Source organism: Lepus europaeus, chromosome 11 (genome assembly GCF_033115175.1).
Source record: "Lepus europaeus isolate LE1 chromosome 11, mLepTim1.pri, whole genome shotgun sequence".
Lineage (NCBI taxonomy): Eukaryota > Metazoa > Chordata > Mammalia > Lagomorpha > Leporidae > Lepus > Lepus europaeus.
Genome location: NC_084837.1, coordinates 105,372,116 through 105,382,784, shown reverse-complemented (window position 1 = coordinate 105,382,784; position 10,669 = coordinate 105,372,116). Strand labels below are relative to the sequence as shown.

The window sequence follows — 10,669 nt, the reverse complement described above, 5'->3', positions numbered from 1 at the left end:
CTGACGGGGGCCCAGAGTCTCGCAGACAGCAGGGGCAGGGGCACTAAAGGAAGGGCGTGCGGACAAACGCGGCGCTCCCGTGTTGGCTCCCGCACCGCAAATACTCGAGAGCCTGCGCAGTTCCGAACCGGCGAGCGCCGGCGCCCCTGGGCGGAACCGGGGCCAGATGCGCGGGCTGGGACCGGGCGTCCCTGACTGAGCGCGCCGGGTTCTGCTTGGGTCCAACAGCAACACCGCGAGCCTCGGGGCGGAGGAGGCTGGCTGGGCCAGCAGGGGAAGCCAGCCGGCCCACGGCGTCCACTCCTCAGCCGCCGACCCTATCAGTCCGAGTTGCGGGTGGGGCGGCGGCCCGGCAGGGCGGGGCTGCAGCCCGGGAACTCCTTCCCGGCCAGCGCCGAATCCTGCACGAGCCCGATTGGCCGGCGGACTCCGCCTCCTTCCTTCCGCCTGCGGTAGACGTAGCGGCTCGCCGGGCGGGGGCGGAGCCAGGGGCGGTGCCGGGGCGGGCCCCGGCGGGCACGGCCACGCCCGTTTCCGCCGGCTCGGGGCGGGGCCTGCGGGTGGGGCCGGCGGCACGGGGCGTGGCTCGGACACGGGGCAGCCCGCGCACTCGGCAGTCGCTGCAGCTGTCGCCGCCCGCGCCTTCGAGGTCTCACCGCTTCCTCAGCAGAGACCTGGGCTCGGCCGCCATGTCCGCCGCGGACGAGGTTGACGGGCTGGGCGTGGCCCGGCCGCACTATGGCTGTGAGTGAGGGGCTCCGAGGTGCAGGGGCTTCGGGGTCGGGCTCGCCGCCTCCGAGGGGACTCGGCCCCGGTGGGTGCGGCAGGGCGGGTGCGGGCCGCGCGCACCCGGAAGCGCTGGTCCGGCCGGTGGACGGCGAGGCCCCCGGCCCGCGCCTGCTCGGGCTCTGAGGCGGCGGGGAGGACCTCGGCGGCCTCCGTGCCGCGGCCGGGGGACCCCTCCCGGCGCCTCCCGCCGCCCGGCTCGGCCGAGATGGGGAGCCGGCCTGGGTGAGGTGGCAGCACGGTGCAGGGCGTGCCCCGGGGGCCGGGGGCCGGTGTCAGCCCGGCTCCGCGGGAACGTGCTGCCCGAGGGCTGCCTGCTCGCCCGCCCGCGGCTGGCCGGGAGCTGCGGTCCCGAGCAAGTCGCTTCAGCTTGCTGGGGCTTTAGTTCCCTCGGAAGGATTTCAAAAGAAAGAAGGAAAAAACCACCCCAAATCCTCTGACTTCCTCATTTTCTGTAGCCCATCCCTGGGACATTAAATTGTAGGCGGGATACTGACTGCTGCTTTGGGGGGGTCGCTGGGTTCTCGATTTTATCCTCTGGAGGCTGTGTTATTGTTTTAAAGGATGATTTCCCCCACTGACAGTTGTACGTGGGGTACTGTGCCACGTTCGTGAAATTAAAGATGAGTAAGACCCGGCCCTGCCTTCGAAGATTTTCTTTTTCTTAATCAGAGAGACAGGTGTACACGCTGATAATGCGCCATAAAGATAAAAGGGGCTTAAGTAGGCGTTCAGGGTGATCAGAGTGAGGAGAAGGGGCCTGGGGAAGGCGGCCCAGCGCAGGTGGGGACGCTGGAAGGGAGTCTTGAAGGTCAGGGTGGGGCAGGAGGCTGACTTGCAGAGGGAGGAGGGTGACGGGCGCTGTGCGCGCTGCCTCTCCGTGGTGTGCAGTGCACCGTGGTGGGAGGCAGGACGGGGAGAGGGCGAAGGGCTTCCGAAAAACTGGGACAGGCCTTGAAGGCCTTGCCAGGCAGTTGTAGTTTGTTCCCCAGCCTGGCTTGTGTGCAGGAAGCAGATTGCTTCAACCTCAGGCTCTCAGGCTGCAGAACCCAGGCCACTGCCACTTGGGGTGTGCGTGTGTGCGTGCTGAACTCACCGAGCCTCAGTTTCCCCAGCTGAAAAAGAGTGCTCATCGCTGGGCCTTCAGTGAGCCAAGGCTGTAAGCTGCTCAGAACGGTCACGGCCGCTGGGTCCAGAGCTTCAGGCTCTGGTGTCCGTGGAAGAGGGGAATGATGTGGCTGGACCTGGCGGATAGACAAGGCAAAATTGGGCCTAAATAGCAAGTCAGCATTTTAAAGATTTGTTTTATTTTGAAAGACAAAATGACATAGAGAAAGGGAGAGACAGAGAGCTTCCAGCCACCTGTTCACTTGCCAAGTGGCTGCAGCTGCCGGGGCTGGGCCTGGCCTAAGCCAGGAGCATGGACTCCATCCCAGTCTCCCACGTGGGCCCAAGGACTTGGGCCATCCTCCGCTGCTTTCCCTGGCGCATTAGCAGGGAGCTGGATGGGAAGCAGAGCAGCTGGGCCTCTAACCTGTGCTCTGGTATGGGATGCCTGCATGGCAGGCGGTGGCTTAACCCGCTGCATCACAACGCTGGCCTTTCAAGTCAGTGTTTTGCAAGGCTACACTGAAATGTAGTTCATGTTCGTACTTGTATTATGCATTTGGAAAAAAGGACAAGATGAGTATAATTGAAACTCCATGGTTCTTTTTTTAGGAAAGCCGTTGTAGGGTATCTAGCTGTCTGCACAGCCTCCTGCTGCCCTGACCTTGGGGGTGACTCGCAGCGATTTGAAGGCTGCCACCTTCTCTGACCTCTCAGGACAGTGACCGGTCTTGGGGTTCACGAGGTTCTTTCTTTCGCGTTTTAGCTGTCCTGGATAATGAGAGACTCACCGCAGAGGAGATGGATGAAAGGAGACGGCAGAATGTGGCTTATGAGTACCTTTGTCATTTGGAAGAAGCCAAGAGGTAAAGGAGACTGGGAGAGGGAAGCGGTCTGCTGGAAATACGGTTCCGTATTCCTGTGTGCGTGCCGCAGGTGCGGCGGTGGGACGTGGGGGCCGAGGGAATAAGTATAGGTCAGCTGTTTATTCATGGGAGCAAGTAGCCTTGATGGTCATGTATCATGAAACACTTAGAAATTTCCACGTTGGTGCTGTGAAGTTTTATCCTGAAGGTGCCTGTCTTAGGCACTACCATCTGTGAGGGAGAAACAGTCTTTTTAGGATTTGAAGTTCTTGGTCTTGAAGTCCTATGAAATCTTCACTGGTTTTGGTTTCTCTATGACTTGAGTCCCCTCCCTTATGACTTGTGTACTTGGCCTGGCAGGCTTAGGAGGTAGTGTTGTTGGGGCTGGCATTGAGGCACAGCGGGTCAAGGCACCACCTGCAATGCTAGCATCCCATATGGGCACTGGTTCCTGTCCCAGGGGCTCCACTTCTGATCGATGGCCCGAGTGTTTGGGGCCCTGCCACCCCCCTGGGAGACCCGGATGAGGCTTCTGAAGCTTTTGGCTTCAGCTTGGCCCAGGCCTGGCCATCTGGGGAGTGAACTGGTAAATGGAAGATCTAACTCTCTAACTTTTACTTTCAAATACATGAATCTTTAAGAGAAGAAGAAGAAGGGTCGTGTTGTGGATGTGGTCCATCCGCTTGGCAGCATTGAGACTGTTCACAGAGGCAGCGCCGGCGCAGGTGCAGTTGCTGTTTGCCTTCTGCCGATGCCCCCGGTGCTTCATTTCTTTTGTCCTGGTGCTTGTGTTCCCTTGCGAGGTCCCGGGACAGACAGATGTAATTAGGGGTGACGTTTTCTGTAAGTTAACTCTGGTGGAAAAAGCTAGCAAGGGATAATGAAAGGCACTTGTCATTCTACGTGGGTTTGATTACAGAACTAATAAAGTATTCTCTAAATAATGAAAAAAAAAAAAAGAAAATTAAGGACATTTCAAATAGTGCTAATAAACTAGTATTTTTTTTTTAACAATTCTGAAAGTGTTAAAACAGACAGGAAAATCTGTGGAACAATACAACCAGCATTCTTGACTCCCAGAACTAAGCCTTCAGCTGTTTCCCTTTCCTTTAAAACAAAACAAACACAACAGCCAGTTGCCGTTGCAGTCCCTCAGGTGCCCCTCTGGCGTAACGTGCGTGTTGGGTGCCCTCTGGAATCCAGCCTGCTATTTTGAGCCAAAAGCCTTTTCAGGGAACAGGGGCAGGGATATTCGTGATGGGAATGCTTGTCTTTCTAGATGGAAGTTTACTTAGCAAGAGATGAATGTGCTGTTAGAAGAGGGGACGCTTTCTCCTATGAAGTTTGTAAGGGAACAGAAATAATATTAGGTCTTCTGTCACTTAAATTGTGGCCTTCTAGTTTATTTACTTATTTAAGATTTATTTGAAAGGCCAAGTGATGGGAGCCTTCGTCTACTGGATCCCTCCCCAAATGGCTGTAGTGGCTGGGGCTGGTCCAGGCCAAAGCCAGGAGCCCAGAACCCCGTTGAGCTCTGCCCCGTGGGTGCAGGAGCCCAAGCACTTGGCACATCTTCTGCTGCTTTCCCAAGGATGTTAGGAGGTAGCAGCCAGAACTCAAACTGGTACTCTGATGTACAAGTGGCGGCTTAGCCTGCTGTACAACGCCGGCCTGGCTACTAGTTTGGAAATTCAAAGAATTTGAAAGCTGTACTGCTCTAGGAGACCCTTCTGTGCTCTGTGGCATCATGGTGATTCTGTTGAGGTTCCCTGGGGGTGAGGAGGAAATGTCCCAACATACCTTCCTTCCTTCTCATTTTTTTCTTTTCTTTTCTTTGTTTTTTTTTTTTTAAGAGGTTTGTAAAATGTGTTTATTTGAAAGAGTGGCAGAGTGAGTGAGAGCACTCCCATCTGCTGGCACACTCAGATGCCTTCAGCTGGGCCAGAAGCATGGCGCTCAATCCAGGCCTCCTACATGTGCAGCAGTACCCAGTAGTTGAGCTGTCACCTGCTGTTTCCAGGGTATGCATTAGCGAGAAGCTGGAATTGGGAGCAGAGTGGAGACTTGAGCCCAGGCACTCCATATGGGTTCTCAAATGGTGTTTTTTTTTTTTTTTTTTTTAAGATTTATTTTATTTATTTTAAAGACAGAGTTACAGAGAGAGAGAGAGAGTGAGGTCTTCCATCTGCTGGTTCACTCCCTAGATGGCTGCAACGGCCGGAGCTGCACCGATCCAAAGGCAGGAGCCAGGAGCTTTTTCTTCCAGGTCTCCCACATGGGTATAAGGGCCCAAGATCGTGGGCCATCTTCTGCTTTTCCAGACCATAGCAGAGAGCTGGATCAGAAGAGGAGCAGCCGGGAATAGAACCGGCGCCCATATGAGGTGCTTCAGGCCAGGGCTTTAACTCACGACGCCACAGTGCTGGCCCCTCAAGTGATGTCTGTAACCACTGTACCACTTCATACCCTCCCAAATGCCTCCGGCAGTGTTTGTGTGACTTTTTTTTTTTTTTCCCAAGATTTATTTATATGGAAGGTAGAGCAACAGACAGAGAGAGAGTATGCGCTTTTATCCACTGGTTCACTCCCAAATGAACACAATAGCCAAGTCTGGCCCAGGCTGAAGTCAGGAACCAGGAACTCTATCCTGGTTTCCCATATAGGTGACAGGAGCTGGATTGGAAGCAGAGTAGTGGGCATTCGAACCATCACTCCAATATGGGATGCCGGCATTGCAAGTGGCTTAACTCACCACGCCACAACATGGACCTCTGTACAGTGTTTCCTCAGTATGTGTGTGCATTAGAACCACCTGGGGGAACTAAAAAAAAAAAAAAAAAGGCGGGTAGGAGTGCTGGGGCCAGCCCTGTGACATAGCGGATTAAGCTGTCGCCTGCAGCACTGGCATCCCAAATGGGTGCCTGTTCTGGTTCCAGCTGCTGCATTTCTGATCCAGCTCCCTGCTAATGCACCTGGGAAGGCAGCAGAGGATGGTCCAAGTGCTTGGGCCCCTGCACCAATGTGGGAGACCTAGAAGAAGCTCTTGGCTTTGGCTTGGCTGTTGTGGCCACTGGGGGAGTGAACCAGTAAATGGAAGATTTCTCTCTCTGTCTCTCCCCCTCTCTATAATTCTGCCTTCCAAATAAACAAAACTAATCTTAAAAAAAAAAAAAAAAAAAAAGGAGAGAGAGAAACTATGGGTACCCATGTTCTTACCACAGAGGTTCTGGTTCAGTAGGTTTGGGCTGGAGGGTCAGACACCTGTGTATTTCAAGTGCCTCTAGTGGTTCTCGTGGTCTCGCCTGCCCCATAGTTGAGAAGAAGGATTTAAGAGGTTTGTCGAACTCTGTCTTCCACTGGGAAGGGTCAGCTTGGCTAGAAAGATTCCCTTTGTCCTCAAGGCAGGTCATTTGCATGTATTCTTACATTCTTTTTCAGGTATTTTCCAATATAAAAACATAGCCCATTTCTTTCCAGACCTGTTCAGGGGCTGTGATTCCTAGAGATTAAAAAAAAAAAAAAAATCATTTAAAAGGCAGAGATGGAGAGAAAGAGATCTCCCATACACTGGTTTGCTTCTCAGATGCCTGCAACATCTGTGTCTGGACTAGGCTGTAGCCAGGAGCTAGGAACTCAGTCCAGGTCTCCCACGTGGGCGGCAGGGACTCAGCTGCTTGTGCCGTCACCTGCAGTCTCGGTGCACATCAGCTGGAAACTAGAATTGGGAGCGGAACTGGGCACTCCAATACGTCTTAATTGCTAAGCCAATCGCCTGCCTCTGGGAGGTTCCTTAGCTGGGTACTTTTACATACTTAGGAAGTGACTAAGGCAGTGGCGACATTCATGATAGTCCTTTTTTTTCTTTTGTGCTCCAGTTACAAGGGAGGTTATAATAGTGGCACATTGCCCTGGCATATACCACTCGTTGGCCTGGCATTGTGAAATGTGCCTGGATCATTTTATGGAGGGAATGTATAAAATTTAGAGGTGGTAATTTTTTTGTTTAGAGCTTTATTTAGGAAATCAATTAGAGAGAACTAAGAAAAGCAGCCTGGGAATGTTATGGTAAGAAAAGAGAGCTGCTGTGGTTGCTGCCACCTCTAATACGTGTTCTGGGTGCACCACAGACTGACTACGTGGTCTTCATTATTAGTTGAGCTGAGTGTTGTCTCCCATGCACCTCAGCCCCTCTTTCCACTTTAGCACAGGGACCCGTTTGCCTTTTTGGGTTAGCCCTGTCCTGTTTCCTTCATCTCCTCCACCCCTCCCAAGTTGGAGGAGCCCCAAGGTCTGGGATTTGCAGCAGCTGCAAGGCCAGGAATAAAGATCAGAGAGATCGGAGGGAGAAAAGGTTTCCCTCTTCAGTTCTATTTATAATATCTCTACTCCTCCTACTGCAGGCTCCACCTTTTAGTACAGTGGCCGCATTGTGAGTCCTGGGGTACTCCATTTTCCTCTGTACTGTAGCGGAGCTCTTTCTTGGGAAAAGACGAGAGTGTGTAGAGAGTGCTTGTGAATGCAAGGGGACGGCGAGTATGGGAGTGTGTGTGTGTGTGTGTGTGTGAAGACAAGTGTGGGATGGATGTGGGTGTATGTTTTCCCAAAAGGCTGAGTGGGAAGTTGTGAATTTATAAATAAGGGGCAGTTCTTAGAAGTGTATGCTGGGAGTAGTTGGGAAATGGAAAATGGAGAGAGTTTTGCTTTCCTTGTTGGGAGAGTAACTTCCATATGGAAGTTACGCTGTTGTAATGAAATGTCGTCTCAGGATTCAAGGCTCTTTGCTGAGGGCTGTGCAGAGGATCAAGGACTTAAATTACGTTTATCCTTAACTGTGGGTTTGTTTTATCTTTTTGTTCTGATTGGGTTTTGCACATGTTTAGGCTAAAGAGCAGTTATGTAAGAGAAATAAATATTTCACTGAACTGAGTGAGTGACATTTAAATATATGTGGTATAGTGGGTGCTCCGGTCTTGGACAGGAGGAAGTAACAGAGAAAGCTCAGAAGAAGGTTCAGGGAACAGAGGCGAGGAAGTGAGTAGTGCTGGAAGTGGAAGAAAATTCTGCCAGGGCACACTCCCACTGCAGACGGGAAGGAACAGCTGGGTCTGCCTGGAGACTGTCGGGAACTGCACAGTGTGAACAAGAGCTTAGCACTAAACAGAAGCACTTCACCTTCTGTAATTCAGGGAAACCGAAAAAGCATCTTGGAAAGAATCAGTTCTTGAGAACAGTTCTCTTTTGTGCATTTCTCTTTATTTTTGGCAGAGAAAACATTTTCTGGGATGGGCCCCTTCAGGTCTACATCTCCCTCTAAACCATATCAGAATTCCAGGGACTTCTGGATCCTTCCAGGCTGGCATTCTGTGGTCATTATAGTCTGCCTAGGGGCAAGAAGACACAGTGGATAGGCAAGGGGGCTGAAAGAAGAGCTTGCCCACCAGCTTCTAGAATCTTCTGACAGAGAAACAACACTGGAATAAGGTTGAGGGGATCGCTTTTCTGAGGTTGACGCAAGATGTAATCTCAAGAAAACCAATGTGACTCAGGGCTTCTAGCATGTGGTTGTTTAACCCATGATGTCCTGTTGTATATGTAGGGAACCTGTAAAGACTTAAACTGAGCAATAAACACACCACTCACGGTAACTTGGAAATAGAGGTCAATGAAATAGTTGCAGAATTGAACACTTGGGACTTAATGGGTAATGGTGCATTGCAACTGGGAGCTGGATGTAAGTTCTCAGAGCTATCAAGGGGAAGTGTGGGTGAGATTCATTCTGAACTGTTAAAATGGGGACGAGAGCCTAGGTCCTTGGCTATGAAAGTGTAGCACAGCTGCCTTGGACAGACTCCATCTTCAGAAGTGGGTGTATTTAAGAGTGTATTTGTTAAAGTGGTTGAAACTAAGTGCTTTTTCACATAGTAACAATGTTATAAGTGGGAGTGTTAGTTCCTAGTGTGGCCACCAAAGCCCAGTAGCTGAGACACTTAAGCAAAATTTGCAGTTAAGAAATGTGGAGAGTAGTCTGCGGAGTATTAGGCAATCAGTTAGTAGCTGTCATTATTCTAAAATGTCATATGACTGTGTACTCATAATACTTCTAGTGCTTAATAAGATTGAATTTCAGAAAGTGTCAATAACGTGCCTTCGAGAGTTTTGATTGTTGAGATATCTGGGTGAAACGAGGAGTGAGGCTTTCAGTTCTGGCAGGTGTGAGCTCTGCTATTTTTGCACTCACGGGTGAGCCCACACTTGTGTTTCGCAGAGTGGGAGCAGTGTGGGTTGGACAGCGTTGCTATGATGGAGGCACTCCGTGTATTCTTTATCCTGGCCCTGAAGGTAACACAGAATTAAGATGGTAAAGCCCCAGTACACATTTCTGGGGAGTTTTCTGGGTACTTTGAAAGTTCTACAAGGTTGGGAGTCCTAGGTTTTTCATCATGGACTTAAGTTTTTACCTGAAAGGGAATACCAGAAACAACGCTCCCAGGCAGTGGAATGGGGCGAAGGGTGTGAGGATTTTTCTTTTTTTCATTTAATGCCATATTGTATATTTAAAATGCTAATGAGTTTTATAATAGAGAAAAAGGGGAGGGATCAAGAACAAGAGAAAACTGTATAAACAGTCTTTTTTTTTTTTTTAAGATTTTTATTTATTTATTTGACAGGTAGAGTTATAGACAGTGAGAGAGAGAGACAGAGAGAAAGGTCTTCGTTCCGTTGATTCACTCCCCAAATGGCCTCCGCAGTCGGAGCTGCGCTGATCCGAAGCCAGGAGCCGGGAGCCAGGTGCTTCTTCCTGGTCTCCCACGTGGGTGCAGGGGCCCAAGCACTTGGGCCATCCTCTACTGTCTTCCCGGGCCACAGCAGTGAGCTGGACTGGAAGAGGAGCAGCCGGGACTAGAACCTGGCGCCCATATGGAATGCCGGCACCGCAGGCAGAGGATTAACCAAGTGCGCCACCACGCCGGCCCCTAAATAGATTCTTAATAACATCCAGGTTTTAAAATTGCTATATTGTCTTGATTACTATTTTCAGTGGCTGCATGATGTCCATAATTTACTTAGGTTTATTCTAGTTGAAAGTCACATTGCTTTGATTGCTAGAGAGATTAAGCATTTTCCTATGTATTTACTTATCAATTTTTCTTATGAATTTTTTCTATTTATCATTTGGCTGTCTTCTGGTGTCATGATGTTAATTTTTCCGAGTTCTCTTGTAATATGCATGTTGACCTGTCATATTTGCTGGAAACACTTTTCCTTGAATTTCCATTTTATTTTTTCCACTGTACAGTTTTCAGGTTTTTTTTTTTTTTTTTTTTAAGATTTATTTATTTAATTAGAATGGCAGAGTTACAGAGAGGCTGAGGCAGAGAAACAGAGAGAGAGAGAGATCTTCCAGCCACTGGCCCACTCCCCAGATGGCCACAACCACCAGAGCTGCACTGATCCGAAGCCAGGAACCAGGAACTTCCTCTGGGCCTCCCACATGGGTACAGGGACCCAAGGACTTGGGCCATCCTCCACTGCTTTTCCAGGCCACAGCAGAGAACTGGCTCAGAAGTGGAGCAGCCAGGACTTGAACCAGTGCCCACATGGGATGCCAGCACTGCAGGTGGCAGCTCTGCCCGCTACACCACAGCGCCAGCCCCCGGTTTTCAGTTTTATGGTGTATTTAGGATGGGCGATGTGGTGCAGTGGGTTAAGCTGCAGCTTGTGACAGCTGCATGCATCCCTTATCAGAGTGTGTGTTCAAGTCCCAGCTGCTCCGCTTCCAGTCCAGCTCTCTGCTAATGTGTCTGGGAGGCAGCAGATGATGGCTCAACTACTGGAGCCCCTGCTACCCGTGTGGGAGACCTGGGTGGAGTTCCGAGCTTCTGGCTTCCTCCTGGCCCAGCCTTGGCTGT

At 50.9% G+C, this 10,669-nt stretch overlaps 1 protein-coding gene across 1 annotated transcript in view; it reads left to right on the top strand.

Annotated features, from left to right (window-relative positions):
* Positions 1-610: 610 nt before the first annotated feature.
* Positions 611-10,669, top strand: part of IQGAP1 (IQ motif containing GTPase activating protein 1) — a 108,454-nt gene continuing 98,395 nt past the window's right edge. The window contains exons 1-2 of the mRNA XM_062206288.1: positions 611-744; positions 2,660-2,759. Coding sequence (XP_062062272.1) covers positions 690-744; positions 2,660-2,759 — 155 coding nt within the window. The 5' untranslated portion in view covers positions 611-689. The remainder of the gene's footprint in view (positions 745-2,659; positions 2,760-10,669) is intronic.